General features: G+C 34.4%; 2 protein-coding genes and 2 pseudogenes across 2 annotated transcripts; 2 read left to right on the top strand and 2 right to left on the bottom strand.

Moving 5' to 3' along the window:
* The first annotated feature begins 4892 nt into the window (after positions 1-4892).
* LOC145067367 (laccase-24-like) lies at positions 4893-7732 on the top strand (annotated as a pseudogene).
* A 314-nt stretch (positions 7733-8046) lies between these two features.
* On the top strand, positions 8047-10094 carry LOC145067366 (laccase-7 pseudogene; annotated as a pseudogene).
* On the bottom strand, positions 9990-11953 carry HCEF1 (high cyclic electron flow 1). Its single transcript, XM_079013200.1, has 4 exons — positions 11457-11953; positions 10881-11105; positions 10251-10757; positions 9990-10162 (listed from the first exon to the last, which is right to left on the bottom strand). Exons 1-4 carry the CDS (start codon positions 11871-11873, stop codon positions 10091-10093), a joined length of 1221 nt encoding a protein of 406 aa, XP_078869326.1. The 5' UTR covers positions 11874-11953; the 3' UTR covers positions 9990-10090.
* Positions 11954-15353: 3400 nt separating this feature from the next.
* On the bottom strand, positions 15354-18412 carry LOC145066047 (phosphatidylinositol:ceramide inositolphosphotransferase 1-like). The gene is made up of 12 exons (XM_079013201.1): positions 17986-18412; positions 17789-17878; positions 17299-17385; positions 17123-17191; positions 16930-17010; positions 16744-16815; positions 16561-16618; positions 16336-16438; positions 16151-16246; positions 16005-16051; positions 15789-15904; positions 15354-15693 (listed from the first exon to the last, which is right to left on the bottom strand). The coding sequence occupies exons 1-12, from the start codon at positions 18016-18018 to the stop codon at positions 15616-15618; spliced, it is 930 nt and encodes a 309-aa protein (XP_078869327.1). The 5' UTR covers positions 18019-18412; the 3' UTR covers positions 15354-15615.
* Between the last annotated feature and the right edge of the window lie 1354 nt (positions 18413-19766).

Genomic DNA, 19766 nt, shown 5'->3' with positions numbered 1-19766 from the left:
GCCTTAGGTCAAAATGTAAATTATGAGTCATGGGGTGTATTATGAGCACCGAAATGAGGACCTTACGTGATGAATCAGTCTAGGAAGGCCAGACCTATGAATGGTCGGAGCAGTTCTGACCTTAGAAAGCAGTTTGAGCGGTTGCATGGCATGGACTCGCCGAGTCCGAGGAACAGACTCGGCGAGTAGCTTGAAGATTAACTGGGACTCGTCGAGTTGTTCTTCAGACTCGGCGAGTTGAGTCGGGGTGGCCCCGCGATTCTTCTAGGAGGAACTCGTCGAGTCAGGGGAGATACTCGACGAGTAGAAAGGGAATCTTAGAGAATTGGTGAGGACGTCTAGACTCGCCGAGTCGCCCTAGCACTCGCCGAGTCCGGTCAAAGTTGACCGTTGACCGTTGACCAGAGTGGACCTGTGTTGACTTCTTAGGGATAGTCAACATTAGAGATATAAAGTGTTAACTAGGGACATTACGATGTTATAGGAGGATTAGAGCTCGGAGAATCGGGCACGAGGGATTCCCAGGTTGTGAGATATCGAGACACGCGAGGTGAGTCTTCTCACTATACTTTACCTTGAGTAGGTAATCAGAGTTATGTGACAGAGTATGTGTATGTTATGTGTATGCTATGTGTTGTACTGTATGATGTCTACGTGATTTATGCTGTGCATGTTTATAGAGTTGGAACCGGAAGGTTCCCAGAGTTAGAACCTGAGGGTTCACAGAGTTTGGGTGCACGGACCCACAGAGTTATAGCCTCGAGTGGCTAAAATGTGTTATATGGTATTTTGGGGAACTCACTAAGCTTTATGCTTACAGTGTTGGTGTTAATTATTTCAGGTACTAGTGAGGATCGCGGGAAGGCGCCGGGCTGATCAGTGCACACACGCGAGATTTTTATATTATGTGATCTTGGGGATTTTATATATGCTATGAAATGGATTACAAACAATGATGTTTTAAGAATATTAATTGAAGTTGTCTTTATTAAATGCGAAAAATTATTTTTTAAATTCTTGGTGTTACAATACCTTGATTGTTATGTAGCAATAACAATCTCGAATCCTCCTTGTAATGACTTTAGAAAGCTTAGAGTCACAAATGTCACTCCTCTAATGGTTCACAAACACCAAGAGCAAGAGGATGAAGAAGAGAAGAGAAGGAGGCTACCAAAACGTGTGGAAACCCTAATCAACAAGTTCACCACGTTTTTGAGCCATAAGGGTCCTTTAAATAGAGAGGCTATTAGGGTTATGTAACAAGGAAACCCTAATTTGGATGCTTAGGCCCTAAGCAACCCATTGACTCCTTCCTTAAAGGCCTAGGACGATTTCTAATGGGTTTCCCCATAGAATTCGTCGACTCCTTTAATATGGAGTCTATTAGCTCAATATTCAACTATCATACAATTGACAGTTCTAGTCCCTTAAGTTTAATTAATGTCTTTTAGTCACAAAACTAATTATCAATTAATTCTTGACTAATATTAATTAAATAATATGATTTCTCCTTTAATATATTATTCTCATAATATATTAATAAATAATATTTAATCCTTTCTCTCCATAATTCATCCTATCAAGTTGCTTTGGTGAAGGCAACCCAAAAGGATCATGCACCATCGGGGCAAGTAAATACCAAAATAGTTATGGACTTAGACACTAATCCAACAGGAAGATGATTAAGAAGTGGAATCAAGGAATATGTCTTACATAGATTATTGGCCCTTCTGAAGTATGTTTCCTTGATTTTGTTTAAACGGTTCAAAGTTCGCTACCTATTGCTTGGATTGCTGAGTTATCTATTCAATTTAGAAAAATATTAGATTTTGTTTAAACAATTCAAACTATTCAATTTAGAAAAATCTTAGATTCTGGTTAGAGGTTTGGATATGTTGTGGAGCTGAGGTGTTAATTAGGATCAATCATCTTCACTTTTTATGTTAGATAGGGATCTAAAGGAGTCATTAATTTTGTATTTGGTGCTATTTCGTTGCTTTTACTGGTAACTCATGATCCTTAAACTATAATCAAGTATTGATTTTGTTTATGCTATAGATCTATCCAGCTAAAAGTAAATAGCTAAAGTTCAATTTTCTTGGAGTGTTTTGGAAGCTTGTGGAGTTCAAGCATTATGGTCAGTGTTCTAAGCTCTTCTCAGGCGTTTTTTCCAGCTATTGATGTTTTTAATGGTTGATGGTTTCAATTGTCGATGATTATTATGAGTTAATATTGCTAATGAATGATGGTTTCAGTTGCACTTAACACTTATTTTTTATGAATTGTGTCTTTTAGGGCTAACAAAGGAATGAAATAAGAACTTTTGATTAAAATGGATGTTGATGATTGTGGAGGTGTATGCTCAAATTCAACCAAGGTATGCACTATGAACCCTTTTAAAATTTTTAAATATTATTTCTATTTTACATTAGATTTAACCATCACAGGTGTCCTAATATGATATTGAAGAGGAATAATGAGATTATATAGACATAAGAGCATCTGATTTTGATAGTTCACAAAAATTGAGAAAGATGACCATTACACACCACCACTACTACCATTTATATCCCTCAACATAGTCATCACGACCCACGGTCACCATAGCTCCACCACCTTATGTAAGTTGTCTCATCCCTGTTTATTGTATCTCAGTTACAAGCTTATTTAAAAATTTTAGTCAGTAGAGAGGTTTCATCTCTGTTTTTTAATCAGTAAAAGGAATCTGGTTCGGTTTTAGTTTTTAAGCTTCATTTTTTGTACAACTTTTAGCCATATGGGGTTGTATATTTTCATGTTGTTGCTGCTACAAGTTGTGAGTATCTAATTGAAACCGGATTCAAATTTTTAGTTGTATGCGTGATTGTGTGTGTCTATCTAATAGTATGAACTTAATTTGGATCATTTTCTTCTGTTAACCGAATATAATTGTAAATTGGGAAACTACGACATTGAATTTATTTTTGCTCAAAAAGTTTGGAATACTCAATTTATAATGCAAAAACTTTACTGGGGTTTGGGGTTTCTGATCTTTCTCTATGATATTGGTTTTTATCCTTTATAGTTTTCATGTGGCTTAGTTTGAGTTATATAAATTAAAAAATATTTAAGGATTTTTTTAAATAAAGAAATTTCTAACTTTATTTGAAGTTCATTATTACAAAATGGGCCTCCCTTTATTGCTCATTAACCAAAAAAGTTGTTATCATGGGAATATAGCTAGCTAACAAGAGGGGGAAATAGTTTATAGGTCGGTGACATAGTGATGTGTTTGTTAACCATTGTATTTTAATTAAGGGTTAACGACTATTTTTTGTCATTTTGTTAATGTTTAGTAGTAATTTTTTTGTATTACAGATTTTAATCTCTTGAAATGTGTAATAACAATGTATATTATCATATGTTTTATATATGTAGATATGTTTTCCTAATAACAATGTACTTTGATTGTTCCTAAGAAAGTGATATTGAACGTTTATTAATCATACTACACTGACTCAAACTACATTGCAATAATTAGATATATTTCAAAAATATTTTGTTTAGAAAGGAATTTTGTAATATATAAACAAACTAATTATATAACATTTTTTGCTTTGAGAAAAATGACAACATCCAACAAATGCAAAACCAACCAAAACAATGTTTACATGTGGTGTGTTGTTTTGTAAGAGTGAGAAATCTTGAACCGAATAACCCAAAAACCATATCGAACTGAAATTGTTTTCAGATCAAACCATATTCAAATTCAATTTTTGGTTTGGTCCACGACCAACCCGAATTATAACTTTAGTTTTTGGTTTGAGTTTTGGGCTCTTAAAATTTAGACCAAAATGAATAGAAAAACCGAATTTCATTACTAATTATTTAGAAATTATATTTTATATTTTTTATATTAGTTTTTTTTAAATAATAATTTTAAAGAAATACATTTTTAGCCCTTTTACAGTTTTTAGCAATTTAGGGTTCAATTTTGATAACCCTCTCACTCCCTTAGTCCCTCACGAAATTTTGATCGTCGTTGATACCTCATTTGTCATTCCCACTCATTCAAGTTTCACTGCTAATGTTCTCATGAATTGATGCTCTCCAAGAACGCTGCAAAGCTACAAACGACGGTACCGTTGATAGTCTCAGCTCACTACTTGATGAAAATTGGAACTTTGTAATTTACGTTTGGAAAATTGAAACACTAATCTTTTAAGATAATATTTGGTTACATCATTTTCCAAACCGAACTAAACCAAATTAGAATTCGGTTTTGGTTTGGTCTAGACGAATTTGAATTCGATTTGGTTGATTTTCGCTAGATATTGATTTTTGGCAAAAATCGAATCGTGCTCATTAATTCTTTTTGGCTGTTTTTGAAATTCATTTTTCTTCCGATTCAAAATTCAATCTACAACAAAATATAGACGTACGACTTTCCACGCCTCATCCCATAGGAAAAAAACAAAGTCATGTTGTCAGTATCAACAACCCATCAAAACACATCTAAAATCAAGAACACCCCTCCCAATAGAAAATCAAAAACGCATAGTTATATTTGTTGCACCACCCCTCCGATAAATGTAACCGAGTAGTAGTTTACACATTAACCATCATATATCAGGAATATAAAATGTTTCCGTATAAAACTAATCGACAAAGAAAATTATTCACTAAAATAAATTATTTGTCAACTGTCGAAAAGAAAATAATCACAAATAAAAAACGATATACTAAAATAGATAATCTTTCGATAGGAAATTATTCCACGAAATATTACTCACAGTCCAACGAAAGGAAACTAATATCCAAAAGAAGTTAATCGCCGCTATCGTAAAACCGACTAATAACAACATTTGTTGCAAAAATGACCAATACAACATGAATGTTCCTAGAAATACAACATGTTTCCAGAAGGAAATAACTACCGAAACAATTTATTCGCCGCCGCCGCTTTGCGCGGGTACACCACTAGTGTGTGTGTGTGTGTATATATATATATATATATATATATATATATATATAGGTGGGTTAAATTGAGAAAAATAAAAAATGTTGAGAATGTGGGAATCATTCTCAGCCACTCATTTAATCTAAGCATAAAAAGACACGGTGGCAAACCTGTAAATATGTTAATAACCTTCAATCTCAAATACAAGAATTTGATAACAGTTTGTTCATCATCAAAATTTCTCCTCCAACCTTCAACAATCATCCAGATTTCTTCAACTAAACCATCATCAATGTCATCCAGTGTTAATCAATCATTGATATTCGTGGCTGGGAGGTTCGTCGTTCAAGACAAATTCGCAACCCAAATTCATCGATTTCTTTATTGAATACTCTGAATGTTCATAGCTTGCAAACATTTGTTAAAGTTCATAACGGATTTAGAACTGGAATTTCCCAGATTCGCAAACGAAATCAGTTGGAATCGAAATTTCTTCGTTGTTCATGAAATTGGAATCGGAGTTCTGGACTCGCAGTCACAGTCGACATTGAAGGACTCATAATCGGTACTTACAGGTTCCCAATCGGATTTTCGGAAATCAAAATCAAAATGAGAAATCGATCAGACATAGGATGTCGCATCTGAAGTCGAAATCGGAAGTATATGATGATTTGGAATTGATAACTTGATGTTTTTAACATTTTTAAAATAGTTAACTTGTATGCACTCCAACTGTTTGATGAAATGCATAAACTAAATTACCACGTTATATTCATATATGAATATGTTTTCTCACCTGAATCAGTATATGATTATTAAAAACACAAAACAAATATGCAAGTCTGTATGTTATTCATATGTGAATAACATATAAAAATTATATATATTTGTCAAAATACCTTCTAATATTCATAAGTGAATATATTCACAAGTGAATATACCTTGTAATATTCATATGTGAATATACTGTGTAATATTCATAAGTGAATATATCATCTAATATTCACAAGTGAATATACTATGTAATATTCACATGTGATATACCATGTAATACTATGTAATATTCACATAAAATATCATTTAATATTCATAAGTGAATATATCATCTAATATTCACAAGTAAATATACTATGTTAATATTTACAAGTGAATACATCGTCCAATATTTAAATATGAATATACTATCTTTATTATATGCTATATTCATATATGAATGATACTTAAATTGTAAAAAAAAAAAGTCATATTTTTTATTCATAAGTGAATAACGAATATATTGTAATTAAAATCTGATGCATTTTTATTCATTTATGAATAACGATAGCTGAAAATATAAAAAAAATAATATTTTTTTTATTTTATCTTAAAACTATATCAATATGGATGTCTATTTGTAGAAAATAAAAAATCATGAATTTTGGTATATTTAAAATCATTTTTTAATAAAAATAGTTGTAAAAATTAAAAAAAAACGAAAAAAACTATGTTTTTGTATATATTAAGGTAATGATTAGCATAGTTTAAGGAAATATGTTTTGTTAGAAAATACATGTCTATTCATTTCTCATTTTTACTGGTACAACGGAGGTTTTTGCGGCAAAAGTAATTGAGTGACTGAGAATGATTCCCCCATTCTCAATCTTTTTTTTTCTCAATTGAACCCTCCCCTATATATATATATATATATATATATATATATATATATATATATATATATATATATATATATCCTTACGTATTTTCAAATAATATCTAGTTATTTCATTTAATATAGGCATAGGATATTTCAGAGGTTGACACCATGGGTTGATGGACCTTGCTCCATCATTCAATGCCCGATCATGCCGAGGAATAGCTACACTTATCGGTTCAACATCACCGGCCAAGAAGGAACACTTTGGGGGTGTTTGGCTTAGCTTTTGAATGGCTAAAAGTCCTTTTAGAAAAAGATCATAGGCAAAAGATGTTTGGCAAAGGACTTCTAAAAGCTACTTTTGGATTTTGCAAAGAAGGAAAATCAACTTTTTGGAAAAGTCATGAAAACCTGACTTTTTGTAACTTTTCCAAAAAGATCTTTTGGCCTCTAAAAAGCTAAGCCAAACACCCCCTTTGGTGGCACGCCCATGTATAATGGCTCCGGGCAACTATCTATGGGGCATTAGTCATCCGACCAAGAGATGGACAAGAATACCCTTTTCCTAAGCCCTTTCAAGAAGATATAATCATCATTGGTACATTTTAGTTATTTTATTTTATGTATCATATATTATATATGGTGAAATGAGTAGTTTTTATCTAAATTTACTTATGGATATATGTTTTAGGAGAATGGTGGAATGCTAACCCCATTGATGTAGAGAAGGCTTCCTTAGCCACCGGTGGCGTAGCTAACAGGTCTACCGCTTACACGATCGGCCAAGGATTTATTTTCTTGTCCTTCAAGAAGTAAGTCGATTAACCATTAATCGATATTCATTTTATAAAGAGTTAAATCATTTGTTTAATTGTATTTCAAATACACACACTTTGGAAGTTGTGCAAGGAAAAACATATATGTTACGCATAATCAACGCCGCCCTCAACACCCAAATGTTTTTCGAGGTAGCCAACTACAACATGACTGTAGTGGCGGTGGACGCAGCCTACACAAACCGATATCCTACATATGTTGTTATTCTTTCAATGTGTTATTGTGTTATGTTAGTATTTGAATGTTTTATGTTGATGTATAAAAGCACATTGTTGTTTTATTATATTAGGTCATTAAAAATCTTGTACATGTTATCCGGGTAATAACCGAATGGAACCCGATTAATACCCGAACTGAACCGAACTCGTATTGGTTAATCGGTTCGGTTTTTGGTTCATGCAATTACCCTTATTCCGGTTTCGGGTTATTCGGGTTCGGTTCGGTTCCGACCCGAAGTGCATCCCTACTGAAATAAACAATTTAGTTAAGAATATATATATATATATATATATATATATATATATATATATATATATATATATATAGTTATCGTTTGAAAATTTTTGTCACTCGTTCATATTTTATATATTATTATTTTGTCTACTGTAAAACAAAATCTTTGCTATGTCACTAAACTTGTGGAGATCCACTCGGGCATCAGTTTTCCGCTAGCACGAATAACCACTCCTTCGTGCTTCCGACCAAATTGTCAATCTTGGAAACTCATTTCATTTCTTTAACGTTAGTGGGATCTATACGTCAGACTTCCCTAATGAACCACCGGTGAAATTCAATTACACCAACGTCAACAAAAGTTTGAATCAAGCCCTTCTGAATACACCCAAATCAACGAGCGTGAAGAAACTAAATTATAATTCGACGGTGGAGATTGTGTTTCACAACACTGCATTGATTGGATATACCCAAGTCAACCATCCCGTACATTTGCATGGATATAACTTCTTTGTGTTGGCTCAAGGTTTTGGCAACTATGACCCGGGAAAATGACCTAAAAGCCCAATAAAGTTTTCAAATAGTTCAAAAAACCCCAATATTGTTTTGGTTGTTCAAGAAAACCCAAGGAAGTAAACATTTTTCTAAAAAAGCCAAACTAACTTAGGCTTCTCATTAAGGGTAACCGGCATCTGTGGGTTAAAACTCTTTGTTTACCGGGTAATGGAAGTGAACCACAAGAAAAGATGACATGGCTAATTATCGTTTATTACTTGGAAATAAAAATCTCTCTATCACAAAGACTTACCTTTCAGTGAAATTGGAACATATACGATCTAGGGTTCTTACTAGGTGAAATCGTTGTGGTTGTGGCTTAAGGAAGGGGTGAATGCGAAATTAAAATCGTTTTTACAGAAGGTGAAACAGAGCTCAAAGAGTGTGCAACAACCATGTCAAGAGATGGTGACTCCCTTACCATTGATGTCTACCACAAAGGTGTTTGTTCTTCCTAGTCAATTCATCGGATTTCTTTCTAAAAAGCATAGCATCCTCAGCTGTCTTCAAATTATAAAAATTTTAAATCATTTCCGGTATTAAAATCTTCACTTCCATTGAGCTTGCTTCTGGTTCTTCTTCATTTATCCTAGTCTTGTTTTTTTGGTTCATCAGCATTAACCTATTTCCAGAAATTACAACTTTCGTATTTCGATTCTTCATGTTCAGAAAAAATTAACTCACATAACCAAGAAATTATTACGAAATGGATATAAACAGCTTTCAGATAGACTTACCAAAGAACAGGGACAAGTCATAAGCTTTTTTTCAAGATTAGCTTTGGTGGTTGATGTCCAAATTCGAGCAACGTACCCACAATCGCAATGCTTCCCATCATCAAGTGTCCCCTTTGATTTTGAAATGTTGGTGCTTGACACCCTAATTTGTTTTAGTAAAGATGGGTTATATCGATGAATATATCCTACATGTCATGTTTTAAGCCAACAAAGCAATCCATATGTCAAAAAAAACTGTCAAGTCATCTATTCAATTATTCCTCCGGTTGCCCTCGGGTTACCACACAGTTAGATAAGAAAAAAAAAAGTGAAGTTAGATGCTGTTTTTTGAACGAAATCTTACTTTGTTGGGTTCTCTTAAACAACCAAAACAATATTGGGGTTTTTTTTTAAATTTGAAAACTTGGTTAGGCTTTTAGGTCATTTTCCCTTTAGGAAACGACAGGAAAAAGTTTAATCTTGTGAACCCATAACAACGGAATACTATCGGTGTGCCTGTCGGCGGTTGGGTGGTCATGAGATTCCGAGCAAATAATCCAGGTAAAATATAAACTTTCCGGCCGAAATCAGTGGTACCTTTTCACTTTTTAGTCATTTATATATTCGTTTTTACAATTTACAGGTGTATGGATCATGCACTGTCATCTGGACGTACACTTGTTTGGGTTTTGCCACCGCGTTTGTGGTTGAAAATGGAGGGACAGAGGACTCGACGGTGCCACCGCCACCGGCGGACTTGCCAAAATGCTAGAAGAAAACTGAAAACGTCCGTCTTTAATCTTTATTGTGTGTGTATGTGTCGGTGTTTGTGCAATTATTTTATATAGAATAAAAGTTGATCCTTGTATCGATAACGTTTGATTTGAAGCAACGGCAATCTTATAAGTTTGAAACACGTAAAGGAAAATAAAAAAATTTGGATTTAGTTTTTCATATTTAAGCCAAATACTTCTCCAATTTTTCCACTTCGTCTACGCTTCCAATGTATAGAGGAACTCGTTGATGAATCTGCAAATAGAAAGTAACAATTTGGTGAGTGTTTGACTAAATGAAAAGTCAAAATAAACATGTGTACATTGTTCTACGATTTACGAACCTCAGTCGGCTGGATGTCAAGTACTCGTTGATGCCCATCGGAGCCCTTTCCGCCGGCCTGTTCAACCAAGTAACTCATCGGAGCACACTCATACAAGAGCCTAAGCTTCCCGTTCTTGCTCTTTTTGTCCCGTGGGTACCCGTAAATTCCTCCGTACAAAAGCGTCCGGTGGAAATCACCGACCAAGCTACCGATATACCTAGCGGAGTAAGGTTTTCCGGTAGGACCAGGGTCCTTTAGGTCATCCATGTATTTCTTGAGCTTATCATCCCATAGTTGATAGTTTCCTTCGTTAAACGAGTAAATCTTACCCGATTTCGGGATTTGGATCTTTTCTTGAGTCAGAACAAACTCACCATACATTGGGTCTAATGTGAATGAATAAACGCCGGTTCCTATGGAGAGCACGAAGATGACGGAGCTTGAGTACATGCAGTAACCGGCTGCCAGAAGGTTGGTTCCGGGCTGGCATACGTTCACGATGCACCTCTGTTCCTCGGTGTCCAGCTGCATATACAAGAATTAATTTCTATTGTTAGCTTCAAACATCTATTTTCACTTCAAGAGCCAACAATCGGCGTTTGATTGGAATCTGTTTGACCTTAAAAGTCAAGTTGATCGGGAAGTTACCGTGGAGTTATCGTCAAGATCAGGGAGACACTCGTCGTTTGGACTGTAGATTCCGAAAATAGAACCAGTTGAAACAGCAGCATCAATGTTGGATGATCCATCAAGAGGATCAAACACCACAATGTAGTTGCCGGAGTAACTCTCTTCCACCGCCACCGGCACGTCCTCCTCCTCCGATGCAATGATCCCAGTTCTTCCACTCGATCTCAAACAATTCGAAAACACCTGTTGAATCCACCACATTTTTCAACTAGTTAACACCCAACTCTTTTTTCCAATTCAAGTAGAAATGGATGAATGTATCACTAAATGAAGTATCCGCTTAGGTATCATATAATTATTTCATGCAAGATTTGAAGAGCTGTTCATTTGTGAAAATTCGCAACACCCTGTTTTCCCAAAGTGATTCAAAATAAATAAATAAATAAATAAAAGTCACTGTAATCTTCTTCTTCAGTTAAAATTCAAGCAAAAATTTACTCTACTTATTATATTATTTTTGTCTAAATGTATTGGGATCAATTTGAGACATGATTTGCGAAAAAGTACAGTACTAGTGACAGTGATGTAACAGACCTCATTGGAGATGACATCGAGCTTCTTCTGATCCTCTCCCTGAATATTAACAGCTCCCTGAACTCCGGTCATGTTGGAGATGCTGGCTCGCTGCACCAAAGATGCGATCTGTTTACAAGCCATTGAAATGCTGGACAAGACGATGGTAAGTTCAGCATCGATGATTCCAGATTGCTCTTGTTTCAACAACCAGGTTGTCAATGTCATTATCTGATAAGAACTCGTCTTCTTTACGGACGCCGCCTCTGCTGCCACCGCCATGCACCGTACTCCTCCTGTGGTGGTGGCGGCACCACCACCGGCCACCGGAAGCTTTCTCTTGGAGCATGAAAAGAGGGCGGTTTTGAGAGGGGATAGGCGTGAAGTTGAGTGGGAACTGGAGAAGTGAAGGAGGTTTGAAGATGTCGTTGCTGCCATGGCTGAGTTCAGAAGGCAAAGATTTGTGTTTTTTTTTTTATTTTGTAAACTATTTTTATTAAAAGTTTAGATTGGGATATGGAAATGTGAGGCTGGTGAAGGGGTGTATGAAGATGGGACCCAGCTATCTACCACTCATTTGTGATCCTTGTGGGAGATAAATAGAAATATTCTTTGAATATTGGAATCAACAACTGGGCCTTCAATCGGGCCAAAAAGATACATGGGAAACAACACATGGAGTTATAAAGGCCCATTCGTATTTTTTTCAAACTGTATTAAAGGCCCATCTATGAAGAAGTTGTTTAGGAGAAACTAATCACGGAGAAGTGTCTAAGCTAATAACGCTCAAGTTTAAGTCGCATTGTGTTCAATTGAAGAATTGAACAATTTGGATACGCTTAGATGAATTGCATAGCAACTCTTATACATGAACATAGAATGTTTCTTATCTTTGGCATTAGCGTTTTGTCACGTCAATAATCATATGGTAAATGGGATGCCTTTGATTAAAGAATTGACAAACATACACGGGAAACAACACATGGAGTTATAAATATTATAAATTAACTATCCTAATATTTCATTGAATTTTGTAGAGTTCAATGCATTGGAATATCAAAATGATAAAGTTTCATGGAATAATGATGTAACAATCTATTGATTTTGTTGGAGTTTAATGCATTGTGGATGTTTTTACTTGAATAACTCCTAATAATAATCCTAATAATAAGGGAAACATTCCTAAATAATATTGTGACTTGATAACCAAGTAACGACCTCCTAATCAGGATAGAAATCGAACCACAAAAAAAAAAAAAAAAAAAAAAAAAAAAAAAAAAAAACAAAACAAAACAAAACACCTTATGCAACGATAATTCTAGAAACGTTGCCTTAACAAAGAATAACACAGCAACAACAAACCTCAGATATCCCATTGAGATGGGGTAGGGGAGGTAGATGTCGGCACTTATACCTCCATATGAGGTAAAAAGATTGCTTTGGATAGATGACCTCCGACATGAGCAACTGACAACATGTAAAAAATGCAAACATAGAATGTAAATCAGAGTTAGAATAAATACATAAAGATTAAAAAAAAAATCAAATTAGGGTCTCCAACTCCAAGAACCTAGAAAATAGGCAAGACAATAGAAAGTACGTAAAATGTGAGCAGTAAAACAATAGATGAATAGACCATGATGCAAAGATAAGAGCACAAAATATATGTCAAATGGTCAATCATGAAACAAAACATACACGGGAGCAAGGCTACCCGTCCACTATGATTTTTCGTCTCCACACGCTCCTATTTGAGGTCATCTCGAAAAGAAAAAGTTTTTCCATGTCAAGCCTAACTCTTTCCTTCTGTTTGAGGTGATGTCCTCAGAAAGAGAAAATAACTCGCATAAACAAAAATTCTAACAGAGTGTTGCAAAAAAAAAAGGATGGAATCAAATTATATTTCAACAAACTCCACCTTTAGACTAATTCCGTATTTAGAAAAAGAAACATTCAAACCTTCATAAGAAATAAGTTTGAAAAAGCGCCAAAAGCCACTGAGAACTTAAACTTGAATGCTAAAATACCTTATGGTATCAAATGTGCAAAAATACCTTACAATATTGACTTCGATGAAAAAAAAAATGCATCTGGAGCTAGGTGGGATACAATATGAATGATACTAGCACTTATTGTCCGAAGTGAAGCACACTCTATCCTAGTTTAAATTTTTGACAAAATTGCAAGAATGGTCCCTATTGTATGTTGAAAAATGCCGCTTTAGGCCAAACAGGTTTGGACTGGCACCAATGGTCCAAACAGTTTTATTTTGTTGCGAGTTTGATCCATTATAGTTTTAAATGACGACTTTGACCTTTGCATATTGTTTTTTCAATTTTTTTACAAAATAAATAAAAAAAGAAAATAAAAAAGAAAAGAAAAATGCTCTCTCTCTCGTCACCTCTCTTTCTCTCTCTGTTAGGGAAACACACACACACAATAACACCCCAACTGCAACCACTATCCGCCTTCACCGCCGCCCTCACCAACCTCCGACGCCGTCTTCCTTTCTTCTGTTAACTCTTGGCCGCCACCACGACTATGCAACCTTTGAACCTGATCTGATTCCTTTCTGATCTGAAACTAGGCACCATCGTTGGAGAAGGGGAGAGACAAAGTTTGGGTTTAAAGAGGCGATGATGGCAGCTGGAACGAGGGGGTTTCGATGTAGGCTTTGCAGAGGTGAAGTCGTCATCGGAGCAGAGGACATAGAGGACAATCCATATGAAAACCCTAGCCGCCAACGTAAGGATTTGAGCGACGTTGTTGGGTTTGAGCGTCTCTCTCCTTTCTTGCTTCACCCCTTCACCACAAACAGATCTTCGGACCTCCCTTCTCGTCTAGTTGTTGGAATTCCCTTTCATCGATCAGAGGCATCAAAACTACCAAGGGTTTCACCACGAAGGGCGGTGGCGATAGGAGGCAGAAGAACGATTAGGGTTTTATAGGAGAAGACGGTGATACGAGGCAGAAGATCGATCTACGTTTGTGAAGGTTTGAAGTGATAACGGACCAAGCAAAGTTTGTAGCTCTGATCTCCGATCAACATTTCTGTCTCTTCGTCTCCCACTTGAAGTGATAGAAAATATATGGGTTTTGTATGTGTTCTTGTTTTTTAAGTTTATGATTTTTTAGTGTGTGTGTTCAAATTTCTTGATTGTCGATTTTTTTGTATTCATGTATGTTAGAAAATCTGGAGAAAGACTGTGGGTTCATCAGGAGAGAGAGAGAGAGAGAGAGAGAGAGAGAGAGAGAGAGAGAGAGAGAGAGAGAGAGAGGCGGTGGTTTCCGGCATGTGAAAGTGGTGGTTGTTCATATTTTTCCGGCAGGTGATGGTGGGAGAGAGAGGTATTGACCGGTGGTGGCAGTGTTTACCGAAAAGTCGAGGGTGGTGGTGGTGGTAACCGGTTGTGCTGCTAGTGGTTGACTAGTGGAGGGGAATAGAAGGGAGACATGTATTTTTTATTTATTTTTTAATTATAAAAGTATTTAAATAAATAAAAAAAAAACTGAAAAAGCAAATACCAAGGGCAAAATAGTCATTATAAAAAAGTTTAAAGTGAATTGGACCAAAGTGGCAAAAAAAAAATAAAACATTTGGACCATGAATACTAGTCCAAACCTGTTTGGCCCTAAGTAGCAATTTCGACCTACCCTAAGTAGCAATTTCGACCTAACCACATGATCATTCTTGTAATTTTGTCTAAATTTTTTTGTAGCAATAACTCATATGGGCATGTATTGTTTATCAAACAAAAACATGAAGGAAGGTTTCTTACTTGTGTTGAAGATTCAAAGTTTCTACAATATAGATTTGGAAAGATTACACTATTTTTTGGACATGTTCAAAGTTTCAATAAGATAGCAGAACCATATACAATTGATATTTTCCCAAAATAAAGTGAAATAAGCAATAAATTAACAGCTTGGAACATGTAAATGCTAATAAAGAAATTCAAAGTCCATAACTCATAATACAACTTGGGTACTCTAAAATCTAAAAATCAAAATGAATAATACATCAACACCTATTCATAAAATACTAAGAAAAACACAACCATCCAAATTCAAAGTTTTTTAAAGATACAAATTTGGGTTCTTTTTACCATGGTTGACTTTCCACCAAAGAAAAGTCAATATATCAAGTCATAATTGCTGAATAGAAACTTTGTTTCATCAACTATGCACCATCTAATACGTCCACGTGTACACTATCACTTTCTTCATTCACCTTCCCATTTGCTTGACTTCTTGATCTCTGTATCACCAACATTATAAAAGTCAACCACTTAACTAAAATAACAAAAATAATTTCAACAAACTTTAATGTTTATAAGTATAAATTCATAATACCCGATCCACAGGATCAACAGAGTTTCCATTCACAAGTTTAGTCCCTTCTTCTTTCATTCTGCCATCCTTGCTCAAAGGTAACATAGGTCCTCCACCTAGACTTCGATCAGGCAGCTCTGAAAATAATAATTAGAATTAATAAAACATAAATATAACAATAAAAAAAAAAGAATTAGATACAATACAAGAATATATATTTGTTTATGTTATACTAACCTGGTAACTTGTGATCAACAAAGAACACAACCAAATTAACTGTGTACCTGTGGTAACAAATCTATAAACTTAGTACATGACGAAATTAATAAATAAATAAATAAGTGATGAAGATATATAAAAGGTTTAATAAAGTGTTATTTTACCATGCCACAATGACATCAACTGTGTAATGCTTACGAGATGCAATTATTAATAAACTCTGAACCACTGCTATTAACCAAGCACACTGTTTTATAAATCTACAAGAAAGAAACAATAAAGATTTTTTTTTTGTTTTGAAGTTATAATGTTGATATATGATAAAGTTACGTTAAGTTTTAAACATTACCTCCCGGAGCCATATTTTTGATATGTTCTAACAAATACCAGAGAAAAGATCATATGAGATGAGAATATCAAATCACCACAACCATAAAGAACACCCCGGGGAACTGCAAGTTTAGATAATATTTATAAAAAATATATATATATATATATATATATATATATATATATATATATATATATATATACTTTTTAGCAAAAAAAAAAAGAAAGAAAGAATAAAACTTACTAATTACAAAAACTTCAAGAAGATTATCTGGACGAGGCAGTGTCGCAAGACGTGAGCCCTGAAATTGTGCAAGATAAATGAGTGAAATTAATACTCAATTTGAGTGTACTTTTTAAATATTTTAATGATTAGTAAACAAATAAAGTAAATAAAATACAAGTTAAATGATAAATAGTTAAATACCTCACGGCAATGGTAGTTTGGGCCAGGTAGTATAGTTGAATAAAATGTAATGATACGAAGAAATTGACAAGCCTGCAAAAGTTAAGAGGAAAAGATTATTACACAAAAAAGAAATAATAATAATAATATGAGTGTATTGTGAAACTGTGTATATATGTATATATGAAGGTACAGAAGGCCACTTACAACTAGAAACGCGAGGACTCTGACCCAAATAAGAACTGTGTATATTTTTTTGCTTTTGAATATGAAAGGATGGAAAGTCCACTGGAAAAGAAGAAAAGTCAAACAGTACAAAATATGAGGACAAAATGTACATAACAGTCATAAATGCAACGTAATTAGAGCTTACAAAACATTAAATGGAAAGAATAATTACCAGGACAAAGGAAAGGAAGACAAAGGTGAATACTGTCTCACTGACATATGCTCTTTCCTGCCCAAGTTCCTTCACGAAAAATAAACATAATTATAAATATGATCATTAGCACTTTAGAGACATAAAGAATGTTCTTTTATGAATAAAGAAAGATCTGAGCTTTGATTTATACATACAGGAAGAAGTAAGAACCCGGAGTCATGTAGAATTGGTCCTGGATGATGAAAATAATGAACTGATCGAGCTGCCAGCCCATGAATGTACTGAAAAAAGTTGTTCAAAAATGAAATATAATAAGAATATTGTGTTGCTATGAGAGTTAAGCAAATAGAACAGCAAGATTTAACTATCAATATATCACTAATATTGCAACATCATTGGTGGATATGGTAAGCACCTTTTGAAATTTAATTGGCCAGAAAAGTGGGAATTAATGGAGTAAAAAATAACTTTTCAAATCCAAACAGTTTTTAAAGTAAAAAGATGCTGTCATCCTTGCATAAGATCACTGATAAAGCCTTCACTCAAGGAAGAAAAAAGCTGATTTGAGTAAAATGGTCCAGATTATTATATTGTTCATCTCTACTCTGAACTTGATCTATGGATCGAGATGCCTCAACAGAACTGGAGATAACAAGAACAACGAGATTAAGATGAAAAAAAAACCTGGCAAATTAAACCGCCGAGAATATACTTCCAATTCTCCAGAAGAAGGTTGATTTCAGTTGTAGTTTCTGCACATATTCTTTTCCAAAGCTTTTCAAAAAAAAAATCAACAACAATGGAAAATTAAAGTTAGATTAACGAATTACTTGTTCTAAAAGGGATGATTATAGGAAATTACAGTGTAAAAGAAATTATACCTTGGAAGCCTCGCGACCAATGTAAAGCGACATCGTATGAGTGGGAGAGAGCCAATGCCATATTACATCATAAACCTAACAGTTAACGACGACATCGCTCTTCACAAAATCAACAAAATCCAACCTTTATTTCTTCTAAACCCGAAATCGATATATCAAATCTTCCAAAGTCGGTTTTAATTTTTGAGTCGTACGATTAGCAAATCAATTCGTAAATCCCTTGAAATCGAGATGAATACGGTGAAATTCGCAGCAAATCAGACTTTTCAAAAAAATTAAACAAAATCGGAAAACAGAGATCGAAGAGATAATATGAAAATACTTAGAACTCGAGAATCAAAAGTTCGATTTCACAGATGGCTGCTCACGAAGAAAATTCTTTATATGATTTCGCTGAAACGCGAGTTGAACACGGAGCGACCGTTGAGAGAGAAGAAAGTGATTAAAAAGGGGGCTTTGGTTTTACGGCAGGCCATTAAACAGCCCTCAACTTTATAAATATTTCATTTTTCAACCCTCAAAATTCTAAAATTAACATAAAGACCCTTTTTTACTACCTTGTTTCCGAGTTCAACTTAATGAGAATAAAAATGATAAAAATGAAAATAAAGCAAAAAAAATAGTGTTCCCGAATGGGGAGATAAAAAAATAAGTTGAAGAAAATGGAATAACCACTTTTTTTCCTAACTTTACTTTCGATTTAGAAAGATTAGAAGACAAATAATAAAATGTTTAATTTTTCTTTTATTTCTCTTCAATTTGGGAGCACAAAAAGATTTTTAAAAAAAAATCATTTCATTTCTCTTCTTTTATGTCCTTACTTCTTTTTCTTTTCTTCGCTAAAACTCAGAAACTATATATGGGGTGCAAACTTGCGAGCCCCGTGTTTCAATTCATAACAAAAATATTGTTTTAATTTCATTTGTTTGAATTGATTAAGATGCATGAGATTGAATGGTATATAAATTTGGTCTTAAAATATACATTTTTGAAATGTTTGTACTTTTGAAGACTAAATTATAAAGTTCAATGGTCCATATCAAATTTTAATCTAGTCTAGACTACTTTCAATATTATGAAACCAAAATCGACCGGATTGAATCAAATCGGTCTATTGAAATAAAAGTCTCTAGTTATAAAGATATGTAGCGATGATACATGTTTCTAAAATATGTGTAGGTACAATTGATGTTTACACTAGAAATGGCAACGGGGCGGGTTCGGGGCGGGGCATGGATTCCCAAACTCGCCCCGATAACTTTCGGTTATCTTATCGGGGCGCCCCATTGGGTTTCGGGTTTCCCCGTCGGGTTTCGGGTATCTTATCGGGTTTACAACAATTGATAACGAAATCTTTATTCTCTTTTAGGGTATTCCAATGTCTTATAAAATATACATGTTCTAGCAACTCTTTTAAATTAAAAACATGATGCATCACTTTAATAAAATAAACTGGACGTTATATTAAAAATTATTTGATTTAAGTTTTTTTAATACGTCAAAACACATAAAAATGATCATTAACACCGGATTGTTAATAACTAAAAAAATTGTCCACGATAAGTATTTTATATTTGAACGCGTACAATTGACAGCAAAATTTTTTGAACATATTATATATATATATATATATATATATATATATATATATATATATATATAATCGGGGTGGGGCGGGTCAGGGCGAGGATAACCCACTCCCTGCCCCGAACCCGATAAAAAACCCGATAACGACCCGTTACCCGACCCGAAATGATCGGGTTTCGGGTTTCCCCGTCGGG

Source organism: Lactuca serriola, chromosome 8 (assembly GCF_051521515.1).
Source record: "Lactuca serriola cultivar US96UC23 chromosome 8, Lser_US96UC23_V15, whole genome shotgun sequence".
NCBI classification, from domain to species: Eukaryota; Viridiplantae; Streptophyta; class Magnoliopsida; order Asterales; family Asteraceae; genus Lactuca; species Lactuca serriola.
The sequence above is the reverse complement of the archived record's forward strand: the minus strand, read 5'-3'. Positions and strand labels throughout refer to the sequence as shown.